This window comes from Garra rufa, chromosome 25, assembly GCF_049309525.1.
Source record: "Garra rufa chromosome 25, GarRuf1.0, whole genome shotgun sequence".
NCBI lineage: Eukaryota > Metazoa > Chordata > Actinopteri > Cypriniformes > Cyprinidae > Garra > Garra rufa.
The window spans coordinates 16,764,684-16,787,271 of record NC_133385.1 but is presented as its reverse complement, the minus strand read 5'-3'; the positions used below and the strand labels follow the sequence as shown (position 1 = coordinate 16,787,271).

The 22,588-nt window shown below is 38.3% G+C and overlaps 1 protein-coding gene across 1 annotated transcript in view; it reads right to left on the bottom strand.

Annotated features, from left to right (window-relative positions):
- shank2b (SH3 and multiple ankyrin repeat domains 2b) overlaps positions 1 to 22,588 on the bottom strand; it is a 112,062-nt gene that overhangs the window by 72,325 nt on the left and 17,149 nt on the right. The window contains exons 5-9 of the mRNA XM_073831605.1: positions 19,233 to 19,237; positions 18,765 to 18,932; positions 18,174 to 18,290; positions 10,884 to 10,961; positions 5,125 to 5,191 (exon numbers count right to left, since the gene is read on the bottom strand). Coding sequence (XP_073687706.1) covers positions 5,125 to 5,191; positions 10,884 to 10,961; positions 18,174 to 18,290; positions 18,765 to 18,932; positions 19,233 to 19,237 — 435 coding nt within the window. The remainder of the gene's footprint in view (positions 1 to 5,124; positions 5,192 to 10,883; positions 10,962 to 18,173; positions 18,291 to 18,764; positions 18,933 to 19,232; positions 19,238 to 22,588) is intronic.

Sequence of the window (22,588 nt, the reverse complement as noted above, 5' to 3'; positions counted from 1 at the left end):
ACGAATTGTAAAGACCCTTTTGAAGGGACTAGTTTACACAAAAATGAAAATTCTGTCCTTTGTTCATCTTCAAAACACAAATTAAGATATTTTCGATGAAATCCGAGAGCTTTCTGACCCTGCACAGACAGCAACACAACTGAAACATTCAAGGCCCAGAAAAGTAGTAAGGACATCATTAAATTTGTCCAAGTGACATCAGTGGTTCAACCTTAATGTTATGAAGCTACGAGAATTTTTTTTGTACGCAAGCAAAACAAAACTAATGCCTTTATTCAACAATTTCTTCTCTTTGTGTCATGTTCAACCTTTCCGGACCTTGAACGTAGTAGTCGTGTTGCTGTCTATACAGGGTCAGAAAGAAGAACGAAGGTCTTACGGGTTTGGATCGACATGAGGATGAGTAATTAACAACAGAATTTTAAATTTTGGGTGAACTACCCCTTTAAGACCTTCTGCTCCGACCTTTTAAGGCCTTAATTTGTGAAAACACGAATTGTAAAGACCTTTTTAAAGACCTGCAACAACCCTGAGAACCTTTTCCCACTATAAAGTACTTTTTGGGAAACGGAAAGGTTCTTCCATTGGTTATAGTCCTGAAAATGTTATGCCACATTTTAATTTTATATTAATATAGAGGGGAAATGAATTAACAAGGCAATCAAAGTCACTCAATGTCCTCTAATAAGCAGGTTAACAATTTTATGTCACGTCGGTGTGACGAAGATTAGCACTGCAGGTCAGAAAAACCAGGACAAATGTGACAAAAAACTTGAACGTGACAATTCTGATCAGAAAAAAAACCTAGGACTTAATAATGGCCTGATTTCAGTACAGGAAATAGTAGGAATTCTTGCTGGTGTGCAAGTGTGTGCGTGTATATGGATGAGTCTCCTCTTCCTGTAAGGTCTGTAGCTTATGTAGGTCAGCTCCACTGAGTAACGCTCTCTCTCTAGATGCACGCTTGGGTTCGGCGCATGAAATCATCTATAGGGTGCAACGACCATCAGCAACGCCTGTGCACATAACCTTTAGGGGCAAACAAAGATCACTAATATCCTCACTTATAAACTATAACGCACATGTTATAAGCGGAACGCAGTGAAAACGCACATGCAAAATGTCTGTCGTAAATAATTAATATGTAAATGAGTTATTTATGTCATGTTATCTCTCTTCTACATCATATACGAACACATCCACTGCGTGTGAAGTCCTTCAAAGTCTTATTTACCCAGGAACAGACTTCATTCTATCCAAATCCTTTCGTTTAATGATGTCTAATGATTAATTAAATCTGTTGTGCCTTTCCTAGCTTTAATGAGGCAGATGATTATGCGGTCCGTTAATTGAAACGAGCGCATTCAATCACTGGATTCCTCAGAGTGTGGCTGAGAGTGTCAGAAAAATATACGGATACATTTTACTTTTGGTAAATTAATACTGACATCTGCTACACGTGTTAGAGCTGTGGGAGTAGAGAGTGCCACGCGAGGTAAAAAAAAATCATTTGTCATCTGTTTATGCCCAAAATATTTTGCCGAATATGCATAATCATGACGTTTTCTCAGTATTATATACAGTAAGACCTCACAGGAAGATTTTTTAAATATAGTTTATAAAAATGGATTTGCTCCCATGTAAAATAACTTAAAACATTACTTGTATACCTTGTATATTCACTAAAGGTTCAGATGCACAATTATAAGTTAAAGTGAGCTGCTTCAGAAGCCCTAGAGGCACAAATTGCTGAGGCCCAGCATTATTACACTGCATAATTACGGGAACCGCTGGAGATGACGTCTGTTGTGTCAGTAGCAACAATAGAGGAAGCCCTTTTTAGCTTATGTTAGCCTTTAGCACATAGTACAACTTTTGCACCTGCAGCATCAGCTGCCGGCCTGATAATTGGATCATATCATACACCTTAATAAATATAATACTCTCTCAGGAGTTTTGCAGAGGAAGAGCCTTTTAAATCATTTGGTCATGCTCATTTTTTAGTATAATCAAGACTTTAGAGGTGTTCGTAACACTGTGGCCTAACTAGGCGTGATGCAATTTGACAAGTTGTAATTTATTCATTCAAATTGAAAGCTGCATGACATAACACAATCACATCCAATCGGAACAAGACAAAAATAATACTCCTCTAAAATAATTCCCAAAGCATTTAATTGAGCATGAACCATACAATGACTTGAAAAGATAGATAATTTAAGCTGTCTAGATACTATTTTTGTTCCATTGATAAAATCTATTTAGCATTCCAAATACCAAACAATGATGATATCTGTCAGGTTTTCCTTGTGTTTCCCCCCCTAATGGACTTATGTTTTGGTTTCTCCCCTTGTCTCCCCCCATTGTTTGGTTTACCCCTTGCCCATGTTTGGACTTCCTGCTTATTTAGCGTGATTCGCCCCACCTGTCGTTGTCAATCACTCCCCTTTATAAGTTGGTTGTTCTCCCCTGTTCCTTGTCCGTCAATTTTGTTACCATTGATTTCATATGTTTATGTTTTATCACACGTTTCCTCCTGTCTCCTCGTCTGCTGTTTTTAACCAGTCAAAAGATTCATTAAAGACTTTCACCTTTACTCCTTCGTTGTTTTGCCCGTTCCTGCACGCACCATGACAATATCATTATAATGTGTACGTACTGAATTCCAATCGGTATTCTTTTTAATATCTATTTGTGTGCTGAATAGTAATTGGATTTGGTTTTCCTGCATATATTTAACCATTTATATCTTGCTTTACATTTCACTGCAACCATGTGTTAAATCTTGTGCAGCAGATAAAATAATTAAACACTTTTGATTTTGTTGTAACCCAGCAACTAAATATTCTGTTGCTAACTGACCCATCGCAAACAACTTGATTGACAGGCACCCTGACCAATCATAACGTTGAATCTGCCGTTTTGTCTGACAAACAACGTCTTTCTGCGGTTGAAATAAAAAATGTTCTGATGTTCATTCATGTTTATTTCATGCTTTAAGTAAATATAAAAAGACGATTGGTTCGCCGGTTAAACTGAGGCAATACAGTCACGACATATTAAAGAGCCACAAAACGGTATTTATTGTTTGAATTTCTTTAAAAAATGCAATGTATTTTTCATTGCGTGAGAACATGATGTGTAGTGTGTGACCATTGTTTGTCAGGCACAGAAACAGTAGCTAAGGAGGGCGGGTTTTTGCGAAGGGTCAACTGTGATTGGATTAGGGTTTCCTGCATATATTTAACCATTTACAGTACAGACCAAAAGTTTGGACACAACTTCTCATTCAAATTCAAATGAATTATATTTTTCTGTTTATTAAAGTTTTTACTCTACATTTGTGCAGTTTTCAGTGGGTTAGTGATATTTTTTAAATATATATAAATTAATAAATAAATATTTTTTAAATGGGTTTTTATACAAAAACGGCTTTTTTATGTAAAATTCACTTTATAAAAGACCCACAGTTCTAACGTTAATTCATGGGGATAGCATGGATAATTTCACATGGTTTAGTGTAAGATTTTTGCCCATCTTTTGGAAAATCCAGTTTTAAAAGTAAAAAAACAAAAACAAATAACTTTTACCAGTAGGTGGCTGCAGAGCTCCACTATTTGCTATTTGACCACCTGAAAGATATTTTTTCACAAGTTTTTTCAGTTGAATTCATATCTACAGTACAGTCCCAAAGTTTGGACACATCTGAATGAGAAGGTGTGTCCAAACTTTTGGTCTGTACTGTATATCCTGCTTTATACATTGCGCTGCAACCATGTGTTAATTTCGTCAACAAAGACATTTTTTCTGTGACTAAGACGAGACACTGACAGGCTAAAACTGATCTGATGAAAAAACTATGACAAAATTTATGCCACGTCTTCGTTAACAAGACGAGACGGGACAAGAATGTTATTTTAGGATTACCGGACATTCAAAATACATCTTTTAGGCTAAGGTAACTGTTTGGTCTTTCAAAATGTGCGTCCATGTTATTGGATCATAAGGGGCGTTTGCATATCTAGTCTCAGTATGACAGCCGCAATGGAAAGATAGGCTACCAAAATGTGAACTAGTGATTTGAAACAATAGCCTCAGCTCTCTAAGGGTTAGGGATAGAATGACCAGATGTCTTGTTTTTTCATGGAGTCACAATTCGTTGTCGATTAACTTAAAGTTAGTGAAGGCGGGATAGGCGTAATCAGTTCTCAGTGCTCAAATACACACAAAGTAGTCCAAATGTCTATCGTGTTGAGTATCTCACATACATACAGTAAGTTATGGCTTAAGTGAACTTAAACAGGTGGGTGAAAACTGAATATGTGCCAGTATTACATGCATGCCTTCTGTTTTAAAGGGACAGAATTGCTAATTAAATACCTATCTGTGTCATTAATGTTAACCAACAAAATATGGTAAATAAATGTATATATATTAGGTAAATCTACTAATTTGTATCTCTACCCAGAAATGAAAATTGTCATAATTTATTGCAGTTTTTCCAAATTCCAAGCTTAATTGATTTGGTCTGAAAAGAGAAGAATTAATGACTATTTTGTTTGAAGACTATAAAAAAGCTACCAAAATAAATGTTGGTAACTGCAATTTGACTAAAAGTAATGACTAAAAGTTGACAAAAATGCAATGACTTTTTGTAGTCTAAAACTACGAAAGACTCAAATGACTAAAATGTGACTAAGAGTATTAAGGATTTTCATCTCAAGATAAAGACCAAGACTAAATCAAAAATGCCTGTCAAAATTAACACTAATTTCATGTTAGTTCACAGTGCATTAACTAATGTTAACAAAAACTTGTGATTTTATTAATGACTAAAATGAACTTTAACAAAGATTAATAAATGCTGTAGAAGTATTGTTCATTCTTAGTTCATGTTAAATAGTGTAGTTAACTAACAACCTGGAAAAAACGGAACCGTGGGAACTTTTTCACAATAGTCGAAATATGTACCAACAAGTATATATCACTGCAGTTTCTAACAGAAATTAACAGTAAATGGCACTAAAAAAGCATATTTTCCACAGAACTTTCTGTAATTTATCAAAAAATAGGTTATAAAATGTTTTTCACAAACATCAAAGAAGGTGAGTTTATACTACTTACCAATATCAGCGTCTTTGTGATTCTTTATGAATTCTGCAAGCTCAAAATTTCCAGCAATTATTGCCACCTTAAAAAAACAAAAACAAAACATATAGCATATTAGATTCATGCATATTTTTTATGATTTATTTTATTTTTTATTTTTTGGTTAAGGCTGCATGAAACAAACGAATTACTGGTAGTATAAGGACAGTAAAAAATCCAGTAAAAAAACCGAGTGTTTGCATAGATACAAATTTTATTAATTTATCAGGTTAACCATTTCAAAAGGGTACAATAAAATTAATACCATGTATAATACATTTTCTATTTCAAAATATTTTCAAATGTAATTTATTCCTGTAATTTCAAAGCTAAATTTTCAGCATCATTACCACTCTTCAATGTCTCAAAAAACATTTATTATTATTATCAATCTTCAAAAGAGTTTTGCTTAATACTTTTAAAGAAACTCTGATACTTTTTTTCAGGATTCCTTGATTAATAGAAAGTTCAAACAGCATTTATTTGAAATACAAATCTTTTATAACATTATAAAAGTCTTTACTATTACTTATGAACAATTTTCTTAAAAAAAAAAAAAAAAAAACCTGACCGCAAACTTTTAAACAACTGCATAAATACAATAAAATAGTGCAGCATGCTTGTGCATTTGAAGAAAAAAAGGTCATACAGGTTTTGAATAAATGACAGAATTTAATTTTTTTGCTGAACTACAGTACTCCCTGCAAAGCTTAATGTATCCTCAAAAGGGCCTCCACAGCAATGAAACAAAAACAAAATTTCAATAGCACGACTACCCATTCAGCAGAGGTTCATTTCTACTTAATGGCGTTAATTTTACCCCCTTTAAAAAGTTAGTTACGCAGTCTATTATAAGATCTATAATTTACGCATCAGTCTGGTCACCAAGTCTGGTCGCGAGAACAAAACTGGGTTTTAAACGGTGCACAAAGGCACAGTAACCCCTTACGCTTGTGGCTTTTGAAGTAGAGTATTCCTAAGAGTGATAAAACACAGACTTCATTCACATTACACTAAATTAGTTGCTATGATTTGCGTAATGAGCTTGAAAAGAACTGCATTCCTGTTCTAATGAAATACGGTGCTTGGCTGCAGCTTAGAGCTAATGCTAGATGAATTAAATAGAAACACAAACACAAAGACACAGTAAAGTTCTGAAACAAATAGGTCCAACAAATTGTTCAACTGTTAAATAACATGTACAAATGCACACACTGTTGAGTAAGAACCGGAACCTTTCGATTTGCCGTTGACCCCGTATCATCGTTCTTAGTGTAAAAGGGTAACTGTAATACAATTTGCTCAGCACATTTTCGATTTTGCCGGGGAAAAGTCCTGTTTAACCAGGCGGATCGGAGCGTTCCAGCGGAGAGCCTGAAGTTTCATGAGCTGCTTAAATGAGTTGTAATCGAGCGATCGCCGAGGCGTGAAATATGATTTTAGCAGCATGAGATGAATAATACAGCGCATTAAACAACGCATCAGGAGAGCGCTGATATGTACATTACATAAACTCTTCACTCCTACGTCAGGTTTGGAGTGAGCAGGGTCAGTTCAAAGCTTTAGAGGTTGTAAACCGAGCAACTAGCACAATGAGGCCAGGCATGAACGCTAAATGTAGCAGCAAATGCTCGACTTGGTGCGTTCGACTGTAGAGCCGACTGCAAAACTAATGATCTCAGCTCTATTTTAATGTTTTTGGAGGTTTGCCATTGGATTACTGTTGCGATATGTGCCATCTTGCTAATAAAAGCCACAGTTTTCCTTGAGGCACAAACAACAACATATATTTCAGTACTGTAAAGGCATGCATCTAAACCAAGAATTTTTCCGCTCTGGAAATTGCATTGAAAACAAAAAAAGGTGTTTAAACTCTAACCATGAACTAAAAACATACCATAAAAGCTAAACGGTACATTGTCAAAAAGGCTTTTGCTGGATGAAGAGGTCTGTGCACTGTGAAATCAAACTGAGCAAAAAGGATATGGGTATTTCTGTCAGGGAGGATGCATTTCAAAGGGTTAAGCTTTTATTATGTGGGTGGTTTAGTACAGTACTGATGTTGGCGTGTTTGCTATTAAAGGGTTTACTGTACATGTTATTTTGCTATCAGCATTTGCTTTGAGGCTTTAATAATTCACTTCAATATGATAGTGATAAGAGGGGTGGGGATTATGGGTTAGGATTATGTCATTTTAATAACAACTGAACACAAAATATTACAAAAATATAGAATTAGAAGTGGGTACTTAAAAGATTAAATCTTAAAATATTCCTATTGTAATATATCACAACATAAATGAAAATGAACATCATATGTAGTTTGAGTCCCCTGAAAAATAAAATAAGGTGTCTCTGCAATGTTATCAAAACACTGCTGTTTGTTTAAGGTTACCGACAAGCACGGTAACAGTGACTCAACCAATAGCATGAATATAGGGCGTGGCTATCGGTTCTGGAATTGGTGGAGCAATCCAACCAATTGAAGACTGAGTTTTTGAGAAACCTGTTTGAAAATCACTGGCCTTCGTGAAACACAAGAAAAAGGTTTTGTGTTAATTGCTTAATGCAGTGGCTCAATCCTGGTCCTGGGGGAGCCCTGCTCTGCACATTTTGCATGCCTCCCTTATTTAACACACCTGATTTAGATTATCAGCTCATTAATAGAGAGATCGATGAATTGAACTAACAAGCTCATGATCGCAATCAGGTGTGTTAAATAAGGAAGACATGCAACATGTGCAGAGAAGGGGTCCCCCAGGACCAGGATTGGGAACCACTGGCTTAATGCATAAATGTGTAAAATTTAAAGGGACAGTTCACCCGAAAATGAAAATTCGGTCATTAATTACTCACCTTCATGTTGTTCCAAACCCGTAAGTTAAATTAAGGTATTTTTGGTGAAATCCGAGAGCTTTCTGACCTTGCATAGACAGCAACGCAACTGACACATTCAAGGCCCAGAAAGTTAGGACATTGTTAAAATAGTTCATGTGACATCAGTGGTTCAGCCTTAATTTTATGAAGCTGCGAGAATACTTTCTAAGTGCAACGAAAACAAAAATAACAACTTTATTCAACAATTTATCTCCTGTCTGTGATTCCGCATGCGTTGTAGTAAGTTAAAATTTTGTTTTCTTTGCAGACAAAAAGTATTCTCATGGCTTCATAACACTACGGTTGAACCACTGATGTCACATGAACTATTTTAACAATGTCCTTTCCACCTTTCTGGGCCTTGAATGTGTCAGTTGTGTTGCTGTCTATGCAGGGTCAGAAAGCTCTCGGATTTCATCAAAAAATCTCAAAAAACAAATTCAGAAGATGAACAAAGGTTTTACATGTTTGGAACGACATGAGGGTGAGTAATTAATGACAGAATTTTAAATTTTTTGAGGGGAACTCAAAGCAATCAGGTAATCACAATTTAACATTACTAAAAATATAATGTTTTGGCATCATAACTCAAAACAGGTATATTTAATTATTTAGCAGGAAAATCTTTCAAGTTTAAAGTCAAAGAGCCAGATTTACAAACAGCTTGCCTTAAAGCAAACCGTCTCTTGGCATTAAAGTAGTACTGTCAGCAAGATGCGCAGTGAAGAATTAGCGCTGAAAAGGCGTGGATACAGTTTTGACATTTTTTTCCATTTTTGAGCCTGACCTTATTGAATATGCATTTGTAAGAGTTTCTCTTTCAGACACAAAATTTATGCAAAGTGAGTATTAAAATAAATCACGCAACGCGATGTACTAACGCTTACGCTTGTCAAATTACTGGTATTTGCGCCAATATTTAATGGTAAAAAAACGTCTTAAAGCAGGAGGTAATTTGCGCTGCTCTTGGTAGATTGTGCTGGTAATTATGGAAATGATCTGGCATTGTCTGTGTTCTTTAATGTGTGCATTGTCAGTAAATCACACCAAATTTTCCCCTCCCATCAGCACTTTCATTGAATTGTGCTGTAACGCTAATTTTCCCTGTTTAGTAAATCTGGGCCTCAGTGTTAAAAAACTCAAAATTACAGTTAATTTAAATTATTTGATCTGTCTTAATTTAATCTGATTGGTCATACTTGAAGTTCTGTCAGCTGTGCTGATTGGTAGATAATAACACAAGGCGGTAAATATTTGTGACCCTGGACCACAAAACCAGTCTTAAGTAGCAAGGGTATATTTGTAGCAATAGTCAAAATTATGGGGCAAAAAAATTATAGATTTTTCTTTTATGCCAAAAATCATTAGGATATTAAGTAAAGATCATGTTTAATGAAGATATTTTGTAAATTTACCACCGTAAATATATTAAAACTAAATTTTTGATTAGTAATATGCATTGCTAAGAACCTAATTTGGACAACTTTAAAGGTGATTTTCTCAATATTTTGTTTTTTTGCACCCTCAGATTGTAGATTTTCAAATAGTTGTATCTCGGCCAAATATTGTCCTATCCTAACAAACAATACGTCAATAGAAGCTTATTTGTTCAGCTTTCAGGTGATGTATAGATCTCAATTCAAAACAATTGACCCTTATGACTGTTTTTTTGATCCAGGTTTACCTTTGGTTTTTGAAAATACTTAGCAACAGCAACTCTAAAAGACTTAATGTAAAGGCGTATGGAGTATGTTAAACTGGTTAAATTAGGCTTTTCTTTAAGATAATTCACCTAAAAATCTGTTGAGCACAGAAGAAGACATTATGAAGAATGCTTACAACCAAACATCTGATGGTAGCCATTGACTGCCATAGTATTTTTTCCCCATTCTATTAAAGTCAATGGCTACCTTCAACTGTTTGGTGACCAACTTTCTTCAAAATATCTTCTTACGTGTTCAGCAGGTTTGAAACAACTTGAGGGAGTGAAAATGAAGACAGAATGAGCTATTCTTTTAAATCTTATCTGTTTTATTCTAATGTTATTTCCAAGACATAAACACGTTTGAGCTAATAAGTTTCTGTCAGAACATCAGCAGGCATTTGCCAGTGTTTGTGACAATATGCACTAATGACTACTGGCATAAAAATGACTTCAGTTTTAGCTACAAATCTAATAACATAACACACAGTAAGTGACTACTGGCACAAATACAACTTCAGGTTTTTTTTTCCACTTTTTTCCCGTATTTCTAATAATAATCACTAATGACTAGTGGCATTGCAGTCACAGCCATTATTGAAGGCCACTGAACAGTAAATGCAACACTCTCATCAGCCCATGGCCACAGACTTGGATCATGTCCATTGCAGTCAGACAAGCAACTGAATGTCACAATCTGACATTTGAGAAAGAAACTCTTTAAGTAAACAAACAAAATAAGAGATTACCCTCATAAAAAAAAGAAAAGAAAAACACCAGCGACTAAAGCATTTAAGAAAACTATGAGAACTGATTTGACGTTCATTATTTCCCCTCTGTAAAATCGTACTCCTAATTATCAGAAGATACCAAAAACCCATGCAGACAAACAGAATAAAAATATTAATTACTCTCATGCTCACTCATTGTTCTCTAAGTGCTGTCTTACATAATGCCTGTGCTTTTATGTGACATTCTGTCTAATTAATTAAGAACTCTGCGCGACAGAACAACAAACATACACAAGTTCATTCTGCACTTACGAATGTGTAATTTTTTAAAACAGTAAACCAACAAAATTGACTAAACTTCCATGAGCAAGCTTATTTGACAGTTTCCAGTTATTAAAAAGTAGCCAAGAAGCACGTTGATGTACCTGGAAGGGCGTTTGTCCTCGATAGTTCTTGACGTCTTTGCTGGCTCCGCGAACCAGAAGAACCCTGGCACACTTTTCCTTCAGAAGAAAAGCAGATGATAGAGAAATGAATTCAATATGATCCAACTCTACAAGAAAACACTCTACTTAGAGCGAAAATTAGACACGTCACAAGGTATCCCGCCTCACCCAGATCCAAAAGTGACAGACTTCGCTCTCAGCTTTGTGAAGTCCAATTCAAGATGCTACAGCAAAGTCTACACCCAAAGAGAAAGGAGAGGGGGTCTCTGCAGCAATGCCTATGTGCATGTGTGAACGTGTATGTGAGAACCAAAAGCAGAAAGACAGAGAGAGAGAGAGAGCAAGCGAGAGCGAGAGAGATCCAGGGCTCTGTAGCTCTCCAGCCCACTATATCCAGCTGGATTCAACAGCCCACCCACGGAATGCCTCACCACTAAACTGACACACACACACAATCGCACACATATACACACACACCTCCATTGCCTTCTCCTCCTACCTTCCTTCTAATACTAGTTTCTCAGCTGCTGCCAGCCCTTGTGTATGAGACATAATCACATGTGAGGATGCTGCTTCTATTCCCCGCACATGAAAATATCCCTGGCCTGCATTTGGCACCAGTTACGGGTTCCTCGTTGACATGGTGACGGATCGGCGCAATCGGGTTTAATCACAAACAATCAAGGCTCGAGAACCTACCCTTGATGGTGGCGAAACTGACCAAGAGATAAATTAAGCATCTTTCGCCCAAAGGCAAGTCGAGCGTCAACTTTAATAACAGCTTGCTGTGGCCGATCATTACAGACGGGCACTTCAAATAACAACCTTACTGGTTGGCTCAGGGTGGACATGGCATCATATGTGAACTCAAGAGCCTCCACAAATCAATAAATGATACTTGTCATCGGCAGAGCAATTTTCACACCTTAAAATAAACTTTATTTTCTAGTCATAAGACCAGGGGTGATGTGATTTGTTTCAGGTCTATTTAAAGGCATCTGCCATTCAGCGTAACACTTTTAACAAAACAGACCACATGAATTTCTGAATCTGGCAATTGTTATGTTTTCCTGGTCAATGCCACAATTTACTTATAAGTAATATTTATTTAAAATATTTAAAATAGTGGTTTTCTATTTGAACATACTTTGACATATAATTTATTCCTGTAATGCAAAGCTGAATTTTCAGCAACATTAGTCTTTAGTGTCACATGATCCTTCAGAAATCATTCTAATATGCTGATTTATTATCAGTGTTGGAAACAGTTGTGCTGCTTAATATTTGTTTAAACCTGTGATACTTTTTTCAGGATGCTTTGATTAATAAATAGCTTAAAAGAACAGCATTTATTTAAAATAGAAATCTTTTCTAACAATATACACTACCGCTCAAAAGTTTGGGTCAGTAAATTTGTATTCTTTCTTTTTTTGAAAGAAATGAATACTTTTATTCAGCAAGGAAGTTTTAAATTGATCAAATTGATAGCAAAGACTTATATTCTTAGAAAAGATTTATATTTTGAATAAACGCTGTTCTTTTTAACGTTTTAATCATCAAAGAATCCTGAAAAAAAAAATCACAGTTTCGAAAACAATATTTCGCAGCACAACTGTTGCCAACATTGAAAATACAGCATATTAAAATCCTTTATGAAGGATCATGCGACACTGAAGAATGGAGTAAAATAGAAACCATTATTTTAAACAATAATTAAACAATTAAACAATAAAATTAGCCACATTTTTTTATTTGATTAGTGACCTCGAAGTAGTGCAGTAGAATCCTAAAATATAATTGCATAATGTAACAATAATTTAAAATAAAGATATAAATATACTAAAACATACAAAGACTTTAAAGGGACATTTGCAAAAAAAAAAGAAGAAGACGACTTCTGCGCGCTCACAAGAAACTTATTCATGCACACAAGCACGTGCAAGCTCACATGTTACAATTTCCGGTTGCATCACTTCTGGCCTTCAATATGAAAACAATGTTTCGGAATGCAAGAACAGAAACAATGTTTCTGTAAAAGTTTCTCATGCACACTCAAAAGTTTCTCAAGAGCATGCAACAGTTTTTCGTGAGCACACCATAGTTTCTCGTGAGCATGTGATAGTTTCTCGTGAGCACACCACTATTTCTCGTGAGCACGCCAATTTCTCGTGAACACACAACAGTTTATTGTAAGCATGCTGTAGTTTCTCTTGAGCACGTAATGGTTTCTCGTGAGCATGCTATAGTTTCTTGTGAGCACACCATAGTTTCTCGTGGGATCACCGTAGTTTCTCTTGAGCACGCCATAGGTTTTTATGAGCACACCATAGTTTCTCGTGAGCACAATAGTTTCTTGTGAGCATGCCACAGTTTCTCGTGGGCACACCATAGTTTCTCTAGAGCATGCAATGGTTTCTCATGAGCTCGGCACAGTTTCGACCGACTTCGTTCTCCGGGAGCAGTCCCTCGGTCAGGTGGTCTACTATGTAGCCCAGGAGCACCAGCTCTGGCTGAATCTGACATCGATGGTTGATGTGACAAAGTTCGCTTTCTCTACGCATCCATCTCCCAGGTCGGCCTTTCTCAGCAGAGCTAAAATAGACAGGGGCGACTTAACAAAGCTTTTCCTCACAGAGGACGTCCCACTGCAGCCTCTACATCTGCTCCGCCCCTCAAAAAAAAAACAAAAAAAAAAAAACGGGGGTGATAAGCTGGCCGTAGGAGAACAGCGCATCCCCCTGAGTCGGGTTACCCAGGGATGGAGAAGTTTGCTCTTTGGAGGGCCGGGGGATTGTGCCTTTGCTGCAGCCACTGACCTCCGGGTCAGTGGTACACACTCCTTCACAAAAGAGAACGCTTCAGCACTGACTACATGACCGAATCCCGAGATGGGCATGGCACTGTGGCACACTCCGGGTTGGCGTTACCCTGGTATGTTGCCGCTAGGGCCCCCTCCACAAGGCAGGTCTATGCAGGTCTGTTCGTTGATTGGTGTTCCTCTAAACGAGAGGATCCATAGAGATGCTTGGTTGGAGTGGTGCTTTCGTTCCTGCAGGAAAAGTTGGAGTGGAGGCTGTCCCTCTCCACTTTGTAAGTGTATGTGGCAGCAATAGCTGCATTTCATAGCTGCATATCATAAAGCAGTGGACAGCTCGTCCCTGGGGAAGCATCACCTGATCACCAGGTTCCTGAGAGGTGCGAGGAGGATAAACAGTTTCTCGTCGGCACTCCACAGTTTTTCCGTGAGCATGCCAGATTCTCTTGAGCATGTGATAGTTTCACGTGAGCATGCGAGTATGCGATAGTGTCTTGTGAGCACGTAATATTTTCTTGTGAGCACACCACAGTTTCTCTTGAGCATGCAATAGTTTCTCGTCAGCATGCAATTCTTTCTCGTGAGCATGGAAAATTCTTCAATTTTAACTTTTGCAAATGTCACTTTAGGTTATATCAGCTCTAGGTGATGCCTAGAATATATAAATATCTACAGAATACATCAAAATAATTATATTATTATATTTTATATATATTTATAAATATATATATATTTTATATTATATATAAAATATTTATTTATTTAATTTGATATAGGCTGTATGTACAGTACAGTTTGTTAGATTTTGCTGCAACTTTTGGGGGGTCTTAAAAATGTGATTTTATAAAGACTGTGTAAAGCAATATTAAATATCTGTCCTGAGTTTGTCACTCCACAGAAAAATGTGTTATTACAGTAACCACCCAAATAAGCAGTATTCTCTGCTCTCAAATGCTGTGGGCGTGTCCACTGTCTGCACTGACCACGCCTACTCGCTTGGAAAGCTGCCGCCTCTCTCTCAACTGTCAATTACTGATAATAAAATCCGAGCTGTTTTGTAAATTATAACAACCAGGTAATATGCATTTGCATGACGAAGGGCATAGCTAGCAAACTGTAGGCTGTAGTAACGGTAATAACAATAACTCATGATGTGCTCTATGATTAGTGGAGGGGTCATGTTCAATGGCTCCATTGCATCATCCTTAACACAAAAATGGTAAAAAAAGAAAAAAAAAGACAAAGAAAAAAAATCTGAATTCAGTACTACATAGTTCACAATCTTTGTAACATGTTTTCAGCGATACATTTTGAACATTTATAATGAGTTTAAAACAGAAAGATGGTACAACAAATTCAATTCTACATTTATTTCTCAATTTTTCAGATCTCATATATAAGACTACTATAAGGATACAAACGGAAAAAAAAATGGAATACAGTCATGGCCAAAAGTTTTGAGAATGACACAAATATTAGTTTTCACAAAGTTTGCTGCTAAACTGCTTTTAGATCTTTGTTTCAGTTGTTTCTGTGATGTACTGAAATATAATTACAAGCACTTCATACGTTTCAAAGGCTTTTATCGACAATTACATGACATTTATGCAAAGAGTCAGTATTTGCAGTGTTGGCCCTTCTTTTTCAGGACCTCTGCAATTCGACTGGGCATGCTCTCAATCAACTTCTGGGCCAAATCCTGACTGATAGCAACCCATTCTTTCATAATCACTTCTTGGAGTTTGTCAGAATTAGTGGGTTTTTGTTTGTCCACCCGCCTCTTGAGGATTGACCACAAGTTTTGAGATCTGGGGAGTTTCCAGGCCTTGGACCCAAAATGTCAACGTTTTGGTCCCCGAGCCACTTAGTTATCACTTTTGCCTTATGGCACGGTGCCCCATCGTGCTGGAAAATGCATTGTTCTTCACCAAACTGTTGTTGGATTGTTGGAAGAAGTTGCTGTTGGAGGGTGTTTTGGTACCATTCTTTATTCATGGCTGTGTTTTTGGGCTAAATTGTGAGTGAGCCCACTCCCTTGGATGAGAAGCAACCCCACACATGAATGGTCTCAGGATGCTTTACTGTTGGCATGACACAGGACTGATGGTAGCGCTCACCTTTTCTTCTCTGGACAAGCCTTTTTCCAGATGCCCCAAACAATCGGAAAGAGGCTTCATCGGAGAATATGACTTTGCCCCAGTCCTCAGCAGTCCATTCGCCATACTTTTTGCAGTCCATTCGCCATACTTTTTGCAGAAGATCAATCTGTCCAAGATGTTTGTTTTTTTTGGGAGAGAAGTGGCTTCTTTGCTGCCCTTCTTGACACCAGACCATCTTCCAAAAGTCTTGGCCTCACTGTGCGTGCAGATGCGCTCACACCTGCCTGCTGCCATTCCTGAGCAGGCTCTGCACTGGTGGCACTCCGATCCCGCAGCTGAATCCTCTTTAGGAGACGATCCTGGCGCTTGCTGGACTTTCTTGGACGCCCTGAAGCCGTCTTAACAATGCAGTGGAAAGTTTTTTTCGGGATTAAGTTAATTTTCATGGCAAAGAAGGACTATGCAATTTATCTGATCACTATTCATAACATTCTGGAGTATATGCAAATTGCTATTATAAAAACTTAAGCAGCAACGTTTACAATTTCCAATATTTATGTAATTTTCAAAACTTTTGGCCACAACTGTACACTGTGGATGTGAGATCAATACAGCCTACGACGCAGCAGGAATATAATGTTATATACAGAGCGACAGTGAATACTGCTAGTGCTAGCAGTTCCACAGACAATGGCGCCCATGCTGTGACCCCGAGCCGAGAGAGCAGACTAGATCTCCCACAGAGGAAACATAAGGTGATTATCTGCTTGGATGTGTAGCGTCATGAACGTAATGGGCCGTTGTCCATTCATAAACACTGAAAGCTGGTGCTAATAGTCATGAGCGTTCCAGTGGATTCCAGTTCAGCTTCAGGTTTATCATGGATAGAATGGAAGACAATCGCTCATTGGCATTTATACAAATGAACATGGCATAATTTCCGTCCAATGAAACAAAGATATATATTTTATATAAAAATATTTTATGTATTTTGTTATAATATTATTATTTATTTTATTAGTGACCCAAATACAGTGTGGAATCCTTAAATTATGTCAGTTCTCCATAAAACAAAATATTGTAATAATGTCATATAGAGTTGAGGTCAAAAGTTTACATACACCTTGCAGAATCTGCAATGTTAATTATTTAACCAATATAAGAGGAATCATACAAAATGCATGTTATTTTTTATTTAGTACTGACCTGAAAAAGATAATTCACATAAAAGATGTTTACATATAGTCCACAAAAGAAAATAATAATGACTCTGTTCAAAGGTTTACATACGCTTGAATCTTAATACTGTGTTGTTACCTGAATGATTCACAGCTGTTTTTTTTTTTGTTTGTTTGTTTAGTGATAGTTCTTATTTCGTCTTCTGGGAAACATGCAAGTATTTTCTGTAGCTTCTGAAGGGCAGTACTAAATGAAAAACAAATTTGATATTTAGGCAAAAAAAAACAAAAAAACTTTTTTTCTGTTCAAAAGTTTACACCCCCGTCTCTTAATGCATTGTTTTTCCTTCTGGAGCGTCAGTGATCATTTGAACCTTCTGTGATAGTAAATAAAAATTCTGTTGAATACTTTTACATTAACAATGTAATCAATATTCTATTTATTAAAGCTAAGTATAAATCTAATCAAGTTAATGCCTTTAAGCATTTTACATTTATTCCAAAATAATAATTCAAGGCAGAAATGTTAGATTAGATTTTATTTGTGAACTTATGTTCAGATTTTCTTGTTAGTTAGCTTTCAACTATATTTGAATTTTTCAGATCATAAATCATCTAAGCTTGGTAAATATTGCTCACAGACAAATTTAGTGAGCCGAACTCACTAAAAACTCCTACAGATCATGTTTTCAGGCCATTTCATTTATTTCGATAAGTGTGTGAGTCGTTTACTTACTTTTTTAAAGTAGTCTTTCCCATTAATGCCATTATAATGTTCATTCAGACTGTTTCACGAACATGCACGGAAACAAGAATTTATTGTATGAACCAATCACAGCCAATCATCTTTCCAAGAAAATGATAGGCTTTCCATATAACATTAGTTCTATCATGCATTAAAACATGTTTGATATTTGTTTCGTTTTAAAGAAACACATTTTTACAGTTTAATCCTGAAGATTCTCCCAGAAAGTTTCCCTGCTGCACTCAATCTCAGCTCTCTGGCCCTGGGGCCATTGATTTTTTTTCCCCCTCGAAACGTTATCGATCCACAAAGAGAAAACAATGTTTTTTTTTATATTCTCCCATTGACAGTGTATTCTGTTGTATGATGCCAATAACCTCTGTCTATTTACTGTTTAAATGGAGTTGACTTTGGTACAGTGTGAGAACATACCTGTTTGTACAGAGCACAGATATGGAGAGCCGTATTCCCAGATGCATTTTCCACATGCATGTCAGCTCCGTAGAACAAGAGATGCTCCAGATGCTGAATGTGGCCGTATCGACAAGCCTGACGAACAAAATGAGAACAATTTGAGTGAGAAAACAGATCTTGTAACAGCTACTGCTAAAAGAAAAGCTTTTGTAAGCCTTAAAAATTCATACAGCAGTCTATGCCAGATCCAAAACATCATTAAGCCTTCAGTACACCGTCATTTCATATTTTTCAAAGTGCCTAAAAGTAAACCATACATGCAGCTTTTCCGTTCTCCCAGTAGAGTGTGATCAAAAACTCCACGGAAATAATTTGACTGGCATCCTGCAGTCCACCTGTCATAACACTAGATGTCAGTGCGCCGTCACAACAGACGGACTCGATGATGCATTCGACTAGTTTGATCTCGTCATCTGTCCATTAACTGACCAAAGCTGCTGTCATATAAAACTGCAGCTCTGTTATAACACTCCACTGATGCATATTAGTGGAGAGCTTTTTCAATGACTGTCACCAGCTAACTACTCATAATGTGAAAGACAGCGGCACCTGGTGGATCTCGTGCCAGCCGTTCTCATCATGGCATCCCACGCTGGCATGGGCACGCAGCAGGACCTCGCAGCAGCTCGGGTCTCCCCCTACGGTTACTGTATGGTAGAGTGGAGTCAAGCCCTGCCGGTCCTTGTAGTCTGGAGACGCTCCCAAATCCAACATAGTCTGCAGAGGGAAAAGAGGATTAGGTTTCCTTCAGAGAGGAAAATGCACGAAATATGATATTATGATTATGTTTTAGCAGAGCCTTGTTTTTTGGAAGGGTCTTAAAGGATAAAAGGACCATTTTTTTTCTTGTCACTGGCTTTCATGTTACAGCTCAGGATAGTTTTAGTGATGGGACTGTGACACAGTTTTTTTTTTGTGTGTCTATGTGTGACAAGCCAAATTAAAAATAAAGACTTTTTTAAAGTTTGGGGTTGGTAAATTTTTTATTGGTTTTTGAAAGAAGACTCGAATGCTTACCGAGGCTGCATTTATTTGATAAAAATACATTAGAACAGTAAAGTTGTAAAATATTTTTACGGTTTCAAAAAACTGTTTTCTATTGAAGTATATTTTAAAATGTTATTTATTTCTGTGATGCAAAGCTGAATTTTTAAGCATCATTACCCAAGTCTTCAGTATCTCATAATCCTTCATAAATCATACTAATATGCTGATTCGCTGCTCAATAAACATTTTATATTATTACTATCAATGTTTAAAGTTATTTAAAGTTTGAAGTAAGTTAAAGTTATTTTTTCTTTTGGAAACCAGGGTACCTTTTTAGAATTTTTTAATGAGTAGAAAGTTCAAAACAACAGGATTTTTTAGAAATGGAAAAAAGGGTAAAATTACGAATTTACTATTAGTTTTAATTAATTTAATGCATCCTTGCTGAACTGCATTCACTGTATTAATTTCTTTAAAAAAATAAAATAAAATAATAAATTAATTTTTAAATTTAAAAATAAAATGAAATTTAAAAAAAAAAAAAAAATCATTAAACATTCACTTAATATTCTGGTTGCCAGAATTCTAATAGGCATGGGCCGGTATAAGATTCTGACGGTATGATAACCTTGGATAAAAATATCACGGTTTCATGGTATTGTAATTACTGCTCTACAATGTTATATTTAAATGTCTGGGTAAAAAAAAAAAACTATTTTATTTTTTTAACTGAACACAGTATATTTTATTTTAGGAAACATATAGAACATTTTGTAACATGGAACATCAGGCAAAATAATTAAAATAAATAATTGAATCTTCTTAATTAAATTAAATTTCAGTCACTTGTGTGAGCCTAAGCCTGCAGCTCAACAATAATCAACAAAATAAAATTTTCAAAAACAAATCCTTCTTAATAGAAAAAATGCAATCACTAATCAAAGCAAAAATATGACCATTAGCGACAGTTCCAAAAATAAACAAACACTCAAAGACACGTGAGAGCCAGCCAGTTTTTTTTTTAAGTTAAAGTTTAAAGTAAAAATTTTTTTTAAATGTTAAAGGTGCACTGTGTAATATTTAAGATGATCTCTAGACAGAGGTGCAATAACTATGTTTTCAGGGGTGCATAAAGACCTTAATGAACCATTATGTTTTTATTAACTTAGAATTATCAGCTTGACTGCAGATCACGTGCACAATCACAGACACGCGCATGCAGCACTAACCGGTGGGGGAGGGGCTGCATTGTTTTCGCTGCAGGTACTCACACACACACACAACCTAGTAGCGAGTCCTGCGCTTTCACTTTGACGACACAGAAAATGCACATATCGTAGGAACGTCTAGGTTACGAAGGTAACCCACGTTCCCCGAAGGAGGGAACGGAGACGTTACATTGGGATCTCGCTTGAGAGACCGATCATCTCTGAGCCTTATATTAAAAAAGGCCAATTGCAAATTGGCGAGTGGACGTGCGCGCCGGCCACTACCCCGTACATACGGGTATATAAGATGGCGGCGTGCATCACTCAAACAGGTTTTCGCTGAAGAGCCGTCAAGCCGGCGTCAGCGCGACGCCAGGGGCGTGGCAGGGGAATGTAACGTCTCCGTTCCCTCCTTCGGGGAACGTGGGTTACCTTCGTAACCTAGACGTTACCCCTTCAGTCGAATCACTTCGACGTTACATTGGGAACAGACCCATGGAACAGGCCACGACCCTGGCACCGCGTTACGCACAACTTCACGTGCTGACAAGTATACGTGCCGGCAGGCGAAGTGTAACGTAACCGTAACGTAATCGAGACCTATCCTCTTGATGGAAGCCAGGGCAGTCAGGAGCGCTGTCTAAATGACAGGAATTCTAGCTCGACTGAGGCAGTGGCTGAAAATGGAGCGCCTCGCGGCCCTGGGGGCGACGGGGGGGTCCCAAGAGGGTATGAGGTGCTGTCTGGGCACCTCTGTGGAGCCTCACGACCAATGGATGCTTACCTACTTTGCTCCATCTACTGCATGTGATATGCGGCTAAGCGGCGGCATATATTCGGAGAGTCGAGGGGACAGCCTGCGCTCCGACTCTCCTGCAGGAAAGGAAGCATTACTGCAATCGTGTATCTCTGTGGGTCCTCTCAGCGAGAGGAACGTCAGCAAATAGACCTCATCTCGGTGCGTAAGCCAGCCTAGTTAAGGGAGCTAGGTACCGAGAGATAGTTTCTATCACGGCCTGGGAGGCCGGAAAGGTCTAGGGTGTCAATCCGTGCCCTTACAGGGAGGGACTGCCGCGAGGGATTCTGGTTACTAAGACCTAAGTCCGGGTGGGCCATTCCTGTAGCGCAACCAACAGACTTACTCCTCGTCCTCCCTGGACTTGCACAGTGTCTGTGCAAGGAGGCTCGCTGGGGAAGGGCGTACTTGGGCCCCGGAGGTCAGCTGTGTGCCAGTGTTACTCTGAAAGAGGCAGCTGGCAATGGGAGGAATCGGAAGACGAGTGGATGTGGCTGGCCTACCGATATACTCCAAACTAGCTGCGTTACGGGGTGGAGTCGCCATTCTGCAGGTGGGTGGACTGCCGTGAGAGCCGACAGGCTGCACGGTTGAGTTTTCCTGCTTCCAGTGAATGGCAAGTAGCAAAATCTGCCACGTTGGACTCCATGGGAGCAGATGGGGAAAACGCCAGTCCGGAGTGAGCCGAGATGCCATGCCCATCATGGGACTCGATCGTGCTGAAGTGGTCTCACTGACGGGGCAGCAACCGCGGGGTATGCTGGCGGGCGGAAGACCGCAGGGCTTTTGGGGCCGGCGGAACGTTCGGCACCGTGACTTGAAATTCCCGCTCGTGCCTCGCCACAGCGGCGGGAAAACTTCGCCGGCCGTGGGGCGCGAAGGGGGGCCTGCCCGCGAGCGAGCGGCGAGTCCTCAACATACCCATGGTCATGCTTTCGCAATGAACGCATGAACCATCCATGAAAGCTGCTTCAGCATGTTCGTGGCCCAGACATGTGAAGCAGCTTTCATGTCCGTCCAGAGAGGTGAGGTAACTGCCGCACCCAGAAGCGCACGGCCGGAAAGCCATTCTGAAAAGAACGTCTTTACACGGCCGTGAGAAATTACTCGTTTAGTCCCGGTCTGCCCAGGGAGGAAACCGCGGCACCACTGTGCACTCAATGGGGCTTGCTCGCTGGAGAGCAGGAGGCTTTTTGTGGCCGTGAAAACGGCCGCCCGCGGGACCCCGCTGGCGGCGCCGAGAAATTCACTCTTTCAGTAGATTGTCTCTTATTCGATCGGCGCACACCAGCAGAGAAGAGCAGCAGCAGGAACGTGAAGTTTTCTTCTTTTGGAGAAGCAGAAGGCTTGAGCATGAAGCGAAAGTCTGTTTGAATGATGCG